The sequence below is a fragment of the Astatotilapia calliptera genome, chromosome 15 (assembly GCF_900246225.1).
Source record: "Astatotilapia calliptera chromosome 15, fAstCal1.2, whole genome shotgun sequence".
Classification (NCBI taxonomy): Eukaryota; Metazoa; Chordata; class Actinopteri; order Cichliformes; family Cichlidae; genus Astatotilapia; species Astatotilapia calliptera.
The window spans coordinates 26748162-26766381 of NC_039316.1; the positions used below are offsets into that span (position 1 = coordinate 26748162).

At 46.4% G+C, this 18220-nt stretch overlaps 1 protein-coding gene across 2 annotated transcripts; it reads right to left on the bottom strand.

The window, feature by feature from the left end:
* Nucleotides 1-69: 69 nt before the first annotated feature.
* Nucleotides 70-15953, bottom strand: LOC113037490 (neuroglobin-like). 2 transcript variants are annotated; one of them, XM_026194634.1, is made up of 5 exons: nt 15442-15953; nt 14496-14603; nt 13770-13890; nt 6243-6333; nt 70-314 (listed from the first exon to the last, which is right to left on the bottom strand). In XM_026194634.1, the coding sequence occupies exons 1-5, from the start codon at nt 15606-15608 to the stop codon at nt 142-144; spliced, it is 660 nt and encodes a 219-aa protein (XP_026050419.1). In that variant the 5' UTR covers nt 15609-15953; the 3' UTR covers nt 70-141. The 2 variants fall into 2 exon arrangements, with proteins under 2 accessions (XP_026050419.1, XP_026050421.1); XM_026194636.1 differs by having other exon boundaries at nt 171-314; nt 6253-6333.
* Nucleotides 15954-18220: the final 2267 nt, after the last annotated feature.

Below are 18220 nucleotides of genomic sequence, written 5' to 3' on the forward strand. Positions count from 1 at the left end.
GAGGAGCTTCATCCCAACATGTGACTCCGCTCATACTCAGATCGTGTACAAACAGGGGCATAAAAGATCTCCTCGTCACATGATGTTTATTCACTTTCAAAATAAAAGCCCACAGCTCAGCGCTGTTAAACATTCATACAGTTACACATGAGAGCTGAAAACAACATTTTCACTACACATCTTGTCATTTAAAGACTCCGTCCTGAGCTGCTGAAGCCACGTGATGGGACGAGCTGCTCTCAGCTGCTGCTGTGGCTCCTCTGGGCCTGCTGGTAGCCTTTCTTCATGGTGCGAGTGATGTACAGGAACAGAGTCTGCAGGAAAGAGAAGAGTCGTAAAAAAGGGTCAACACAGACGGCAGGGTTTGGTCGATGACCAGCAGGGGGCAGCATGAGTCTGCAGGCCCAAGCAAGCTGAACTGTGCAGGTAAATGAGGTAAACAGGACTGCAGATAAACATTCAAACATGAGCCTGGGGTCCGTTCTTCGTACCTCGCTTACTACATCCAAGATCAAATGACACATCCAAGATCAAATCATCGCGCCAACTTTGACCTCGCTATTCCGGTTCTCCGAACACACCTGTTGTTGACGATTAGTATAGCTGGATGAAGTAATGTGAGATCATTGGGTGGCTTAACAGGGGCTACGCATTGATAGTAGAAACATTGATCGGCAACCCTTTGATTGGTCGGCGAAAATGTCGAAGGAGCGCGCTCAGTATTTTTCGGCAGCAGAGCAAGAACTCTTGATTGAGGGATTTCAGGAGTTTCAGAGTTTAATTAAAATGCAAGGGAACACTGCAAAGGCTGCAAAAGCAAGGAGAGAGGGCTGGCAGAAAGTTGCTGACAAATTAAACTCGTAAGTAATTTAATAATAATAATAATAATGGATTGGATTCATATAGCGCTTTTCAAGGCACCCAAAGCGCTTTACAATGCCACTATTCATTCACTCTCACATTCACACACACTGGTGGAGGCAAGCTACGGTTGTAGCCACAGCTGCCCTGCGGCAGACTGACAGAAGCCAGGCTGCCATATCGCGCCATCGGCCCCTCTGGCCAACACCAGTAGGCAGTAGGGTAAATTTATCATATTATATCACATTATATCATATTATATTATATTATATTACATTATATCCTCTATCACATTAGAGCCACAACAGGACCCACTAGAACATGTGAACAAGTAAAAGTGAAATATAAGAATATTCTACAGAATGGTAATATTTATCACTTATATTGCTTTTAGTCTCTTGAAAAGAGACCCTGACATAATCTGTTCGTTTGTTTATAACAGCAACCAAGAAAAGGGCAGAGCAAACAAAGACAGGTGGTGGTCCTGCACCCCCTCGTCAACAAGTTGGTTAAGTAAATAATACCCTCACGGGAAAATCGATATCTCTCTATGAGCACACTGTGGCGCTGAGCTAAAGGATCCTGTCTATCCCGCAATATACGCTGAGTTCTGAAAACTCTCCTTATCAATCTTGCACCTTCCGCAATGGGTGGCTCGCGTATACGGACAGGACATGGCTGCGACAGACTTCCCAAATCCACCTTCGCTTTTATAGCCGTGGTCTCTCATCTTGATTACACGACGTAATTTACCATTACTACTCTAAAATATGAATTGCATCTGAAATAATCAAATACATGGAATGGAATGAATAATAGTACATTTCCCTTTTTTTAGGAAATGACCTGTATGTATCTGTATGAAATCAATAAAAGGATCAAGTACTGCATTATCTTTAGTTACAATGATAATATTTATTTATGGACAAACAGTGGTAAAATATCGCTGTTGCTTTCGTATAAATGAAGCGGACATACCTGAGTGGCCGCGATCTAATCTTGTATACATAAAGTAAGCCTGCTCCCAAGCAGGTTTACGCTTACGGATCTATTGCTATGACAGCAAGTCCCGGATGAGCTTCGGAGAACCGAACGATCCAAGATCACGCGAAATCGTCAACAATCAAATCCAGCTAACTTACTTAGCGAGGTACGAAGAACGGACCCCAGGTCCTTTTACAGCAGGTTTGAGAGGACAGCGTTAAACCTGCTGCTGATATTTACAGTCCAATCATCAGCTGAAGTCATTCCAACAAACTGACATCTTCATTTATGCAAAACTCTCTGGAATATTAACAGTTAATTTTCTGTTTCTTTATTTCCACGAGTTTCTTTCATTTTCTCAGAAAGCAGAGGTCAGATCAGAGGAAGCTCGTCACAGCCAGGCTGTCTTTGTTGCCAGCATGGTGATGTTATCACTGCTCTATCCATCTTTGCAGGCAGCACAAAGGTGACCCGGAGACAGTTCAGCACAACAAGCCAAAAAGTAGAGCTAAAACATAGAACATCAGGGCTAAGGTCCTGTGGCAAAGAAAAGACTAATTTAATTTTAATTATACAGCGCCAAATCACAACAGCAGTCACCTCAAGGTGCTTTATATTTTAAGTTAGACCTTACAGTCATATGACCCCCTATGAGCAAGCATTTTGGTGACAGTGAAAAGGAAAAACTTCCTTTTAACAGGAACAAACCAACAGCAGAACCAGGTTCGGGGAGGGGCGACCATCTGCAGCGACTGGTTGGCTTGTGAGAAGGAATGGTTGGCTCAACAGTGCTCTGACTGTTTGTCAGCCTGGCTACAGTGCCTAAGAAAAATCTAGGGTTGTTCTTATTTTCTTCAATCAGTGATGAATAGCAAGATGTTCTAGCTTCACGGAGAGCTTTCTTATAAAGCAGTAAACTATTTCTCCAGAGTAAATGATGAAATGTATTTCCCTTTTTCATAACGTTTAAATGCTAGTAATTAAGGGCCAGGTGGACAACAGGTAACAACAGATTAAAGATTAAACTTTGCTTTGTTAATTTTTTCTGCTTAATTCATTTCTTGCTGTTTCTTTGTTTTTCGGTGGTCTGAGAGCAGACAGGGGGAGGAGTGGGGGGAGGACGTTGCAGAGAGACACATAAGAGTGCAACTGTTTCCTGGAATTGCCACATTCATCACCACTGTGATGAGTGTGGCAATTCCACCTAACGGTGATGTCAAACAGAGAGAAGTACCGCGGGCTGAGAGAAGAGCTGGAGCCGATTTGAAGTCCTTCAGTGGGAGAAGCTACAGTTTTTGTATTAGAAAAGTGACCGACAATTCTAATAACCAGATAAATGCGCAGCCCTGTGAAAGTCCACTGCTACTGCCATGTACAGGTTCGGAGGGTAAGAAGCAGACATTCCCTCCTAACAGCTGTGGGCACAGATGAAGCCCTCCCCCTTTTTTTCGGAACAACAAAATAACGGCTGTACCAACCTTTGTCTGTCTCCGAAGCGGGGACCACTCGTATCGCTCTTTTCTGCAATAGCGCCTTTATTTCCTCTCTGAGTATCATGGCCGCCTCGGTGTTGACAGTCGTGTTTACGACTCTTTGGAAACGAGGTGGCTTGACCCGGAACTGCAACGGTAACCCATGGCAACGGTTCGCAGAACCCACGGTTGTAGAGAGGGGGCGCAAGCGCGCCACTGACGGAAGTGAGCAGCCAGCCGGCTGACCTGCAGCACCGTCGGCGGGGCGTTGTCGCCCCCCAGTGTGTCTGCAGGGGACTGCATCACCTGCATGACCTGGCTCATTCTGCCTGCAGGCTGAGCATTTGTGATTGTTTGAGAATAAACAACACTCTTTATTGATTGTAACATGGAAACATGTACATTCATACATTTTGTTGGAGGCACCTTTTCTGGGGCACAACAATGAAAAACAGCGGGAACACTCGATGTGGTCACCTGAACATTTAACACACCTGAACAGGGAGTTACCTGAGGCATTTTGTGTGCAGGGGTTTTGTGCTTGGGAGACAGTGTTAGGAAAGTGCAGCGCCTTCTGGGGCTGACAACCTGAACAAAACTTAAGCGGCACCTCTTGGGCGGCAACAGAGGGGTAAAAGCAGCGTCTCCCTGCTGCTGGACCCCTTCTCCACTCGAAACCACAGCTAGGAGGGCTGAGGCTTCTTCCTCCTGGGCGTCGGGTCCCATTGGGGGCCCGAGGGTGGGCCTTTGCTCCAGGCCGACTGGCGTGGAGCTCGGGCTGGAGGATGTGCTCTCGCTGGCAGCACACCCACTTCAGCAGTGACTCTTGCCAGTCAGCAGAGGAGCGGCGGGCCTGTGAGAGCTAGCTGCGGGCTTGGGCTGACGTCTGGGGATGATGTTGCGCAGAGCTTCCGTCTGCTTCTTCCTCAGATTGAATCTAGCCTGAATGGCTTCAAGTGAATGTCCAAATAACCCAGCCGCAGACACTGGTGCGTCCGGATATACAGCTCTGTCCCTATCCGGGACGTCAGAGAGGGTCAGCCACAGGTGCCTCTGTGACACTACTGCCGAAGCCATCCCTCTGCTCAGGGAGAGCGCTGCACAGCGAGACGCACGGAGGATGTAATCTGTTGTGACTCTGACCTCGTTAAGAAGAGGTGCCAGCGGGCTGTCATCAGGAACCAGCGATCCGAGCTCTGCCAGGCACATTGTCTGGAGCATGGTGACAGAGCTCATGGCGCGAGCAGTGCCAGCCTGAGCCCGATAAATCTTCTCCAGCTGCGAAGCAGAGAATCTGCAGTGCTTGTACGGCAGAGTTGCAGGGCCGCCGAAACCATCGTTATGGGATGGGGCCAGATAAGCAGCCAGAGACGGCTCCATAGGGGGTGGGTTAGCTAAGCCAGCCCCCTCGGCGCCGTCCAATTCCATGTACTGTCCATAGCCGGGCACAGTGACGTGGGTAGACAGAGGTTTGTCCCATGATGCTGTTAGCTCGCAGAGAAAGTCTGGGAACATGGGAAGGCAGTTTTTGGCCGTTGCGGGCTCCGTTGGGAGGAAAAACCCCGCGAACCGCAACGGCTTCTGAGCTGGCGGAGGAGAGGGCCAGTCCAGCTGCAGCTTCTCAGCAGCACGGCGAAACAGGGAGAAAAGAGAGGTGTCATCGTGGCCCACCGGCGCAGCAGTGGCGGCACATTGGGCCGACAATAAGCTCTCCTGCTCATCCTCCAACAATCCATGGATGTCCAGGCCGATGTCCAGCACGTCATCGTCTTCCTGGGGAGCACTGGTGGGCTTCAACCCAGGCTGAAGCCCGTCAGCGCTCCTGCATGGTTCCGGCTCGTCATCGGCTAACCCGTCAACATATTCCATGTGGTCAGCCCAGCTAATTGCGGGGACGTCGACCGGAAAATCCTCGTCTTCGGACTCGGACGAAGCCGGGGCTCCAGACTCGGAAAGGAGATGGTCATGCCGTGCGACAGCCGAGCGTCCCAGCACTTTTTCCACAAACGTCACCCGTCTTTCCTGGGTCGAGCGCTGGAGCTGGCGGCAAAACGCACAGGCTTCGGGCTCCGTCAACGCTCTCCTAGCATGGACAATCCCCAGGCAGACACGGCAGGCATCGTGCTGGTCGCTGTCGTGCAAAGAGAAAGCGCATCCCTGAGGACAGGGGCGGACAGAAGATTTCTGCTTTGCTCACTTCGGTTTGGAGTCCATTCCAAAACGCAAAGCGAAACGCTGCACAGGAAAAACTTGAAATTAGCACTCTGCGGGCAGCCTACACACCAACTGCGCGGTGGAGGCTAACATCAACAGGGGCAGTTAAGCTAAGTTCAAGTCGGCAGACAACGGAGCTAACTAGCAGCAGCTAGCTAGCCCAACTCAGCAGAGGTGTTCTCAGCGAGGTGAAGAGCGTAAGAACTGAGGGATGACTGTGATGACAGCGGCTACATGTGCAGGCGGGGGCCATGCGCGTGTCATCACACTTCATCTGCCTTAAAGGCGTGAATAAAGGTTTCTTCAGCCAGGACACGCGAGGGCATGATATCCCATAATTATGTGTTGTACCAAGTGAATCGACTGAAAAGGAACTGGACAGAACAAGTCCAGAGCCTGACTGAGAACACTGTGGACTGAATGTAAAGCCTGCCCTATTTAAAATGTCTTTCTCTTCTTTCATGACAGATACAGACAGCCCCTCTACAGGCTTTCAGAAGTTGGCCAATGAAAAGAAAACAGGCTCTTCATTCTGATTTGCAGTTTTTTTTAGGCCACCGTCAGCTTCAGGCTTCAGCAGAGATCACATCTGTTTCTCCTCTGGTTGTTTATATGTTCAGGTTCTTGAAGCAATAAATTGCATGTTTAATCATCATCTGTATGATGAGGTTAACTTTTCTCTGCTTGCTCTGAAGAATCTGTAAAAGTCACCTCTGTTTACCTTCCAGGCCTCCTCCAGGTCTGAAGTCCAGCGCTCCTGCAGGACCGGATGGATTGCGTGGATGAACTCTTCCCCCATGAGCTGGACAGACAGAGAAAGTTTTTTTTTTGATGAGCACACACATGCAGCTCTGGGTGGGTGGAGTTAAGAGTAGAGCAGTTTGGTGCTTCCACAGAGCGTGACAAAATAAACCAGAAAAAAAAGGCCTTTCTCCACCCGAGCCCTCCTACAACCTTCTTACAACTCTCCTAGAGCCATCTTAGAGAAGTCCTACAGTCCTCCTACAACTGTCCTACAACCCTCCAAAAGTTGATTCTATTCATCTGGATGTAGCATTTTGTGGAAGAAACATTTCGTCACTCATCCAAGTGTCTCCGCTGATTGCAGGTTTCCCCAATCTTATAAACAGTACATTGCATAATAAATGAAACCAGCCCACTGAAGGAACAATGGCCTGGGAGGTCAGTTCCTTAATCTTTACAACACTGAGCGAACAACACAGAGCGAACACCATCACCACAGACACAGCAGCCAGGGAAGCTGAAGAAAAGCACATCAAGAAGGTCCTGAGTAAATGTGGTTATCCCAGCTGGACTTTTGTCAAAGCTGGGAAGGCGCCAAAAGAAAGCTCCAGCCGATCCAGGAGAGAAGGACAACTGCTGCCTAAGCGAAAACCCGCAGTAATCCCGTATGTGTCAGGAGTATCGGAGCAGTTGAGATGCATTTTTTCTAAACACCGGATCTCTGTGGCTTTTAAAACCCAAAACACGCTGTGCCATAAATTGGTCCACCCCAAGGATTGGGTCCCCCAACACAGACAGAGTAACATGGTGTACACTATTAAGTGCCAGGAGGATTGCCAGGATTTATACATCGGGAAAACCAAACAACCTCTGGTGAAGCGGATGGCACAACACAGAAGAGCTACCTCGTCAGGCCAGGACTCTGCAGTCTATTTACACCTACAGGCCAGTGGACACTTTTTCAATGATGAGGAGGTACACATCTTGGACAAGGAGGAACGCTGGTTGAGTGCGGTGTCAAGGAGGCCATTTACGTGAAAAGGGAAAAACCATCTCTGAATCGAGGAGGGTGCCTAAGGGTACATCTTTCGCCATCTTACAATGCAGTGATTGCAGCCATTCCCCAACTCTCTGTGAATGGTACTCATGGCCATTGATCAGTGGGCTTTGATCAGTGGGTTTTGGTCAGTGGTTGTTGATCAATTCTCATGAGAATTTGCATAATTAAGATTAAGGAACTGACCTCCAGGCCCATTGTTCCTTCAGTGGGCTGGTTTCAGTCATCATGCAATGTACTGTTTATAAGATTGGGGAAACCTGGAGTCAGCTGAGACTGAAGAAGTCAGTTGGATGAGTGATGAGCTATTATACAGCTATTCTACTACCATCATTCACTAGCTCAATTCATGTCATGCTTTGACATGAATTGAGCTGCAGTTGGGGAAGGCCTCAAAGGGGACGGGCGATGGTTCCCGGGCCTGGCAGATCCCCATGTACTAAATAGAAGTGAAGAAGTTAAAGAATGGAGAACAAGGAGGGAGGGTGGGGCACGTAAACGAGAATGATCAGCTTGCAGAACTGGGGGAACCTATATAGATGACAGCTGGAAGGAGCATGTTTGGAGGCGTGGTCCTACTCCGGAAATTCCGATACATAATCTCCAATTCACTAGCTGGGCCTACGTCCTCATTTTAGGTTTGACAGCGTTTTAGTAGGTAAAAGTGAATGCTTTGACATGAATTGAGCTGCAGTTTGTGGAAGGTCTCAAAGGGGACTGGCGATGGTTCCTGGGCCTGGCAGATCCCCAAAGAAGGCATCCCCTGAAAATGGTAACAACTGTGCATTACGAGGGTCGACGACCTCAGCGAGAATAATTAGATTTTCAATTCAACTTATTTATATGCCACCGAACCATGGTGACAGATGCCTCGAGACCCTACAATGATGTCTGGAGGAAAAACCCAACAATTGTATGACCCCCTCTGAGCAAGCGCTTTGGCGATGGTGGGAAGGAAAAACTTCCTTTTAACAGGAAGAAACCTCTGGCAGATCTAGGCTCAGGGAGGGGCAGCCAACTGCCGTGACCGGTTTGGGTGAGAGAAGGAGAACAGGACAGAGGCAAGTGTAGGGAGAGCGAACGCCGAGTGGCCTCACCACCCAAAGAAGAGGAAAATAACTGGTAGCAGGCTAGCAAAGCTGAACAGCTCTCGATAAGGTAGTCAAAGATTCCATGGAGTGGAGTGGATCAGCTCGGACAAGCAGAAGATGGAGAGGGGGTGCTTAGCTGGTTAATTACGTCAGATAAGGTAGTGATAACTACTGTGCTTATTTCTGAAATGAACAGAAGTGAAAGCGGCAGCTTGGGAAGGGTTGATGAATTGAATGACTGATTAGAGGAAAGTCGTCTTCTATAATAATAACTCCCAAAATTGTCAGAGAGCAGAGGGCGAGTCCACTGAACTTCGTGGGAGATGATGAGCTGTTTAGACATAGTCTTGAATGATTGTGTCGAGGGTGGATGCTAGATAATGCTTGCGAAAGCACGTGAGAAGTAAAGGGATGTCATGAAGAATTATGCGCATGGCACAGTTTGGATGTCTTAAAAGGGGCGATAGAGGAAAGAATCTGGCATCCCAGTGCCACGAAGGTTCATCAGTGCTTTGCAAAGGCAGGAAAGATGACAGATGGTTCTCTGTGCCGGAACAGTTTGCTGCTACATCTTGTGGAAGACTGGATGTAAAGAGAGAAACTGGCATCCTGGTGAAAGGAATGTTTTGGGTTTTTTGCGAGTGATTGATGGCGGAAGCTGCCAATCCAGTAACGGAAAGGTAAGCTACTTAGGGAACAGAACCTGGCATCTCGGTGCAAAGAACGTTTTCTGCATTTGCAAATGAGGAATAGAGACAGCGAACCTGGCGTTTTGGTGCTGAAAGGAACATCTGCTGCTTAGCATATAAGGGCTAGATGTGGAGAAGCTGGCGTCCCAGTGGTAGAAGGATTAATGCAGTGAAACTGGCAACTCTGTATTAGAAAGTTTGCTCCTGAGTATGTGAGTGAGGGATAAAGAAGAACCAGGCAACTCGGCGCCTGGTTCTTCTTTATCTTGCTACTGTATTTTCATAGGAGGGATAGAGGATAAGAAGCTGGCATCCCGGTGCCAAAGCTTGCTAATGTGTTTGCATAGGAGGGATAGAGGAAGAGAAGCTGACATCCCGGTGCCAAAGCTTGCTACTGTATTAGGATAGGAGGGAGAGAGGGAGAGAGGCTGGCATCTCGGTGCCAAAGCTTGCTACTGTATTTGCATAGGAGCGATAGAGGAAGAGAACCTGGCATCCCGGTGCCAAAAGCATGCTGCTGCATTTTGCCAATATGGGATACGGGAAAGGGAAACTGGTGACTCATTCATAGAAAAGTTTGCTGGTGCGATTGGATATGAGGGAAGGACCGGCAAAGGAAACCAGCAAGGCGTTGGTAGAAGGCTTGCGGCTGCTTTTGTAAATAAGGGTTAAAGGACAAACCTGGCAACTCAGTGCCTTTTTTTTCCCCATGCAAAGAAACTGGCTATTTTGCAAATGAGAATTGAGAACTTGGTATCGGGGCTAGAAGGATTAATGCTGCTTTTTGCCATGATGGATGCAGAGAAACTGGCAGTTCATTAGTTGGAAAGCTAGATGCTGCATTGCTAATGGTGATGAAGGAAAACCTGGCAACCCGGGGCCGTTTAATTAAATTCATTAATTAATTAATTTTGTCTACACTGAGAACTGGCAACCCGATGGCAGAAAAGCTTGCTGTTTCTTTTGCGAATGAGGGATAAAGGAACCTGGCAACCCAGTGCCGACGTTTGCTGCCGAATTTTGCGTAGGAGAGATGAGTGGCTAGAAACCTGTCAACTCGGTGCTGACGCTTGCTGCAGAGTTTAGCAGAGGAGGGATGAGTGGACGTATGCTACAGAGATTAGCCAAGCAGGGATGAGAGGCTGGAGACCTGGCAACTCGGTCCTGAGGTTAACAGCAGAATTTGCAAAGGAGGGATGAGTGACTAAGAGCCTAGCAACCCAGTGCCGAGGTTTGCTGCAGGATTTTGCGAAGCAGGGATGAGGGGCTGGGAATCTGGCAACTCGGTGCCAAAGCATGCTGCATTCACTACGGAGGGGTGGAGTACTGGCAACTCTGCTGCTTGCTGCTGCTTTTGCGAATGAGGATAAAGGAACCTGGCAACTCGGTGCTGAGGTTACGTGCAGAATTTTGTGAAGGAGGGAAGAGGCTGGGAACCTGGCAACTCTGTACTGAATTTGCTACAGAGGAATATAGAACTGGCGTTACCTCATAACTGAATTTAGCCGAGATATGAAGACTGGATGGATCGACGTGGCAGTCCATATGTCGGGTGGCGAGAAAACTGCTAGAGGATCATCAGCATTCGGTCTTGAGCCGTGGCGTTCGGTGTGTTTCTTGGATTGCCGGAGGAAAAGCGATGGACGAAGAGCTTGAGTAGTTGTTCATCTAATGCGCTGACAGACAAGAGGACAATTGTAGCGAATGGAAGGGTGAGTAAAATTATGTTACTCCTGTGAGAAAGCTGTGTTTAAAGGAAACCGCCAAGAATGGACCCTGTTTGCACGTAAACGAGAATGATCAGCTTGCAGAACTGGGGAAACCTATACGGAAGGAGCGTGTTTGGAGGCGTGGTCCTGCTCCTTAAATTCCGATACATAATCTCCAATACAACAGTCCTACAACCCTACTACAGCTCTTCTACAACCCTCCTACAGTCCTAGTTAGGGATGGCTACCGGTATCTGGTGCCATTATGGCACCGGTTCTGACATAAACAGTAGTAACCAGACTGAAAAGCAGCGCATTTCAGTGCTTTTTTTTTTTCTTGAGATGTCATACACTTTGGATTCTAGCCAATCATTTTAGCTTTCCAAGGATAGTAGGCGGGCCCAGGTACGTACGTTCTTTTAGAGCAGAGCTACAGATTAATAATGTCCAAGGCGAAGCAGTCAAAAGTCTTGCTGTACTTCACAGCAAAAGATGCAAACTCAGCAGCCTGCAACAAGTGCTTTAAGGTGATACTGTGCAAAGGATGTAATGCCTCGAATCTGATGAAACACCTGGCAACGCATAGCATTTTTTTAAAAGCCGAGAAATGCACCGTATTTGATAGCTTGCTGTGAGACCTCACACCGAGCACATCTACTGCGGGTTTGGTGCCTGTTATCGGACCCGGAGTTAGCAACATCCCCCAAGAACCCGAAGAGGAGAATCCTGGCCCCTAGCCCTGCCAGTGTAGCAGAAATGATGACAGATGATGATGGCACAGCAGCCGTTCTTCTCTGGGTGAGTGGCTTAATGTTGTTTGCGTGTAATTTACGTTGAGTAGACTAACCACGTTATTAAATGAATGCATGTAATGTGAACTAGCAAACACCGTCGTAGTTGCATGCGGCTGTCTTCTTGTTTGATAGAGTGATACCATATGGCTTGCAAAAGTATTCGGCAACCTTGAACTTTTCCACATTTTGTCACATTACAGCCACAAACATAAATCAATTTTATTGGAATTCCATGTGAAAGACCGATACAAAGTGGTGTACACGTGAGAAGTGGAACGAAAATCATACATGATTCCAAACATTTTTTACAAATAAATAACTGAAAAGTGGGGTGTGCGTAATTATTCAGCCCCCTTTGGTCTGAGTGCAGTCAGTTGCCCATAGACATTGCCTGATGAGTGCTAATGACTAAATAGAGTGCACCTGTGTGTAATCTAATGTCAGTACAAATACAGCTGCTCTGTGACGGCCTCAGAGGTTGTCTAAGAGGGAGCAACAACACCATGAAGTCCAAAGAACACACCAGACAGGTCAAGGATAAAGTTATTGAGAAGCCAAGGCCCATGGTGACTCTGGACGAGCTGCAGAGATCTACAGCTCAGGTGGGGGAATCTGTCCATAGGAAAACTATTATTGCACTGCACAAAGTTGGCCTTTATGGAAGAGTGGCAAGAAGAAAGCCATTGTTAACAAAAAACCATAAGAAGTCCCGTTTGCAGTTTGCCACAAGCCATGTGGGGGACACAGCAAACATGTGGAAGAAGGTGCTCTGGTCAGATGAGACCAAAATGGAACTTTTTGGCCAAAATGCAAAACGCTATGTGTGGAAGAAAACTAACACTGCACATCACTCTGAACACACCATCCACACTGTCAAATATGGTGGTGGCAGCATCATGCTCTGGGGGTGCTTCTCTTCAGCAGGGACAGGGAAGCTGGTCAGAGTTGATGGGAAGATGGATGGAGCGAAATACAGGGCAATTTTGGAAGAAAACCTAGGAGTCTGCAAAAGACTTGAGACTGGGGCGGAGGTTCACCTTCCAGCAGGACAACAACCCTAAACATAAAGCCAGGGCAACAATGGAATGGTTTAAAACAAAACATATCCATGTGTTAGAATGGCCCAGTCAAAGTCCAGATCTAAATCCAATTGAGAATCTGTGGCAAGATCTGAAAACTGCCGTTCACAAACACTGTCCATCTAATCTGACTGAGCTGGAGCTGTTTTGCAAAGAAGAATGGGCAAGGATTTCAGTCTCTAGATGTGCAAAGCTGGTAGAGACATACCCTAAAAGACTGGCAGCTGTAATTGCAGCAAAAGGTGGTTCTACAAAGTATTGATTCAGTGGGCTGAATAATTACGCACACCCCACTTTTCAGTTATTTATTTGTAAAAAATGTTTGGAATCATGTATGATTTTTCATTCCACTTCTCACGTGTACACCACTTTGTATCGGTCTTTCACGTGGAATTCCAATAAAATTTATTCATGTTTGTGGCTGTAATGTGACAAAATGTGGAAAGGTTCAAAGGGGCCGAATACTTTTGCAAGCCACTGTATGCCCTATAGCTGCAGAAAAGGCTAACATTGTTATCTTTTTACAAAAAAGAACAGCTAAACTTGAGAGGTTTTAGGACAAAGTTTGTGTTTTCCATTGTTTAAGCACCGGTTCCAACCAAAGGAGGTATGTTGTATCAACAGAAAAGGCTAACTTGGTTATCATTTTGCAGAAAAAAAGAGACTGCTAAAAATAAAAACATAAGAGGTTTTTGGACAAAGTTTGTGTTCTCCATTCTTTAAGCACCGGTTCAAGCACCGTTTAAGCACCGGTACCATTTCAAAAGTACCGGTTTGGCACCGGTATCGGATAAAACCTAAACGATACCCATCCCTAATCCTAGTACAGCCGTCCTACAGTCCACCTACAGCTGTCCTACAACCCTCCTCCAGCTCTTCTAAAACCCTCCTACAATCCTCCTCCAGCTCTTCTACAACCCTCCTATAGCTTTCAATCTGCCTAAAGCTCAGAAAATTGAGAAGAATTGCCAGACGTGTGTGAGCAGGCTCGGCTGAGGATGACCAGTGTGGACTGAACTAATGTCACAGCTGAGTGGAAACAAATCCCCACCACTGTGTTCAGCTTCACACTGACATCATAGTATTTTGGCAGGGCTTTGTACTGGTAATGCTTCCTGCCCAGATCCAGGATCAGCTGGTCCAGACGGTCGTCCTGGTCGATCCTGGCGACCGTCTTCTCGATGATGTACATGATCCTGCAGAGAGAGCAGAGGAGAAAACCAGTCAGCAGGAGGCTCTGCTAAAACCAGAGACCCTGCAGGAGTCACAGGCAGCTTTTGCTGCTAGCTGTCAGCTAACCGGCCCTCTGGGCTGTGTTTTAATGAAATGAAAGGTTAATTTCATGCTTCTGTATGATTGCAATAATTCTGATCAGAGGCAATAATAAATATATCTTGAGCCCTCATTGCAGCCCTCATACAAAATGTTACAGCAAGGGGTGAGAGTACAGTTTTATATTTCCTCTCCCACACAGTTTAACAAAGTGTTTCAGTTTCAGAGATAAAAATGGACGCAAGTCATTATGACTGATAACAACATCTGCTTCTTGTTATTGTGTATGACATTAGATTAGCACCACCCTCACATCCTTCCTGGCTTCAAAAGAACTTTATTTATAAGTCCAACAGAGGTGGTATTTATGTTTAACGCCTCATTTGACTAATGTTTTATGTCATTTGTGAAATCAGCTGATCAGCTGTTAGCACATTTGTCCCTGTTTCTGCTTGGTCCCCCCACTCACAGTTACACTGCTCAGCTCTCACTTAAAGTGTGTGCGTGTGTGTGTGTATGTGTGTGTAACCTGAGGCCGTGGGCTTTCAGCTCTTTGCTCGCCCTCAGGGTGTTCACATCATTCAGGTCTCTGAAGGTGAAGAAGGCGTCTTTGCACTCCGGGTGAGTCTCAAACAGCCTGGAAGAGGGTGGGGGTGGAGTTAAACGGTTGGTGTGAGCGCTGCTCTGATGTCTGATAAGCTAACAAAGGGCAGTCAGTGAACCTGCAGCTGCAGAAAGGTCACGTCCTCATTACCCACGGTCCTCTGTGCTGTGCTGAGGGCTGGGGTGAACTTGCACACACAAACACAAGGCGAAAACAGACAGCTGTGCACAAACCACAGAGAGCGGCTGAGACTGCAGAGCGGCTCGCTGCACCTGCTTTGCATGAACATCAGTAACATCAGTCTGCAGGTAAACAGCACTCCTGAGCCCAAACACTGTGGCTCTGCCTGGCCCTGCTCCATCTTGCAGAGGAGAGGAGGACCTCCACCCTCTGCGAACTCAGGCACAGCAACCAAACCAGCTCCAGCCCACTTCCTGTCAGGGTTCATCTGCACAGTTTTCTCAGACTCCAGAAAGCAGAACATGATCTCCCGTGACTTTTGACACATGACCTCTGACTCTGAGGCACTCACCTGCATCAGAACCAGAAAGTCTTTCAGACCTGCGCATGCCCGCTGTTTGGTGATGAGCTGTCAATCAAACCTTGCCCGCAGTTTTTACAATAATCTGATCATCTAAACGATAATCGCCACTGTTTTCTGACTGAACGTCGATTTACGCAGAATTGACGTCACAGCCGTGCCTGTGGGCTGGTGGGACATCAGATCTGCGAGCTGAGAGACCCTCGCCCTTAAACAAACTCAACACGGCTTTATGACCGGTAGTTAAGGATACCTGCTCTGACGTAACACTTCTTCATAACGTCTACCTGCGTGACGGTACAGAGGACGGCGGAGCGCGCGTGAACTCACCTGACGAACATGATGACGCCCACCCTGCTGATGTCCTCCTGGATCTCCCTCCAACTGCTCCTGATCGCCTCCCGGCTCTCCGCGCTCAGACTCACCGGCAACGCATCCTCTTCCTCCTCCTGCTCCGGCCGCCGGTCCGGAGCCTCCGCTGAGAGGGAGCAACCCATCTAGAAAATCACCGACAGTACACCAGAACCGCCGCACACAGCGCGACGCACAGCTGGTACTGACTGCGCTCACTTCCGCACTCACGAAGCGCGCGTCTTCAGATCTGAGCTTGTTTCTATCAGATAAAGTTCAAAAGAAACACACACACACTCACAGGGACACATGCACACACAGCGCTCCTGTTTTAATAATGTTTAGTATCACCCGAATGCGCTGACACACCGATCACCTGCACAGGTAAGAATGTGACAGCTCCTCAGTCCAAACCGAAGAACTGATAATCTGATCCCAGCCCAACTTCACAGGCTCATGCTTGTCATCATCAGCTGCCTGACGATCATCAGCTCACAACAACAACAACAGCTTTTTAAGGCGACTTTAGCTTCCTGTGTGCAAGCAGAGAATAGGAAGTGAGCTGCAGCAGAAAACCTCTGAGCACATAGCGAGCAAAGTCTGATAAACTGTCACGTCATCAGCTGTCCTCACAACTGATGGTATGACGACTGTCACCATCATCACATGTGTTTCTGTGCAGCATTTAAACCTGGGGTCACATGTATGATCACATGATAGCATGTCAGAACCATGAAGACTGTGTATGTTCCCCTTAGCTATGGTCACAGGTTAAAGCACTGGGATGCAGGTTCCTCTCACCCTGGTCTGTCCTCAGCAGGTCTTTAGAGGTCTCTTCTCTTCCAGCCTGATTCTGAGTGTGCTGGTCCAGGTTCACTCACAGCTATTGCTCCAGTGCACAGATCCCAGATCAGCTTACATTCAGTGAGGTCAGACACTCTCCAACTGTTTTGGTTTGTTTCCCAAAAATTAGAAAATTATTATTCAGTTTAATTTTGTTCATACAGCACCAAATCACAACAGTCGCCTCAAGGTGGTGAGGTAGACCATACAATAATACATACAGAGATAACCCAACAATCATAATAACCACTATGAGGAAGCACTTTGGCAACAGCGAGAAGGAAAACTCCTTTTTAACAGGAAGAAGCCTACAGCAGAGCCAGTCTCAGGGGAGGGCCAGGGGGAGGAAGACAGGAGTAAGACATGCTATGGAAGCGAACCCGAGATTAATAACAAATATGATTCAGTGCAGAGAGTTCTGTTGACACATAGTGAGTGAAGAAGTAACACCCAGTGCATCATTGGAATCCCCCAGCAGCCTACACCTACTGCAGCATAACTAAGGAAGGATTCAGGTCACCTAATCCACACCTAACTATATGCTTTAGAAAAAAGGAAAGTTTGAAGCCTAATCTTGAAAGTAGAGATAGTGTCTGTCTCCTGAATCCAAACAGGAAGCTGCTTCCACAGAAGAGGGGCCTGAAAACTGAAGGCTCTGCCTCACATTCTACTTTTAAATTCTTTTTGTTACTATTAGTAACAAAAAGTAAAACTACAGTGTGAGAGCGAAGTGCTCTAATGGGGTGATATGGTACTATAAGGTCATTAAGATAAGATGGGGCCTGATTATTCAAGACCTCCCATACGGTAAAAAAAATACTTTTTTCCTGACCAAAATATATTTCAAATATATGGTAAATATATTTTGTATTTGTGATGCTCCAAAAAATATATTTTTGAAATTGAAAATATATTTCTTTCAAACCAAAATACATTTCAAAAGATATTTGCGTTCAAGAAAATAGATCTCCAACCTTTCAGTAGAATATATTTCAAAGTATCCCTTATTTAACCTCCTAGGACCTGGCGTCCACATATGTGGACATCACATTTTGGGTTATTTAGACCAAAATACTCAATTTTGCTCTACAAGGGCCTAATATCCACTTACGAAGACATTATACTGCTATTGTTCTATCAAAATTTTAAACAAATATCCTCATATGTGGCTCTTATTTTTCTTAAAAACAAAAATAAGGTAAAAAAAAATAAATCTGGTAATTCTTTGTTTTTACATTCATCGGGTCCCAATATGCCTAAATATCAAAGAGAAATTAAAAATGCATGTCGTGGAAGAGTTCGGGTCTTAGGAGGTTAAAACGTATTTAGTGCAATAATAATAATAAAAGTAACAACATCTGCATCTAATCACATCTGCAAAAACAGTTGGATTCAAACAAAACAGAGTCAAAGGTCTAGCAAGAATTAGGTTATTTATTCAGTATTTCACATTACACAATATTAGCATTCACTTGACTTTGAAATTATTTGTCATTGATACAGTACACAAAATACAACAACTGCTATGTACACTTTAGTTTTTGAAAATATATACAATATAGTACTTAAAGAAACAGTCCACTTTTTTTGGAAATAGGCTCATTCTCCATCTCCCTCAGAGTTAAAAAGTTGAGTTTGACCATTAAGTCTTTGGTCATTTTTCAACGCGATGCTCACGGTCCCCTTGGATTCAATGATGTATGCTAAGCTATGTTAAAAGTGTTATCACCATACAAATCAACTGTATGGATTCCAAAATGGTCAGACTCAACGTATTAACTCTGAGGGAGTGTTCCTGTAATGATGCAATATAATATAGCACTTAATGACTTAATGTAATATATATCTGACGTTTTGCCATTTAATGTTTAATTATGTATGGGTTTTTTTATGAACTGGTTTAAAATCACTTCAG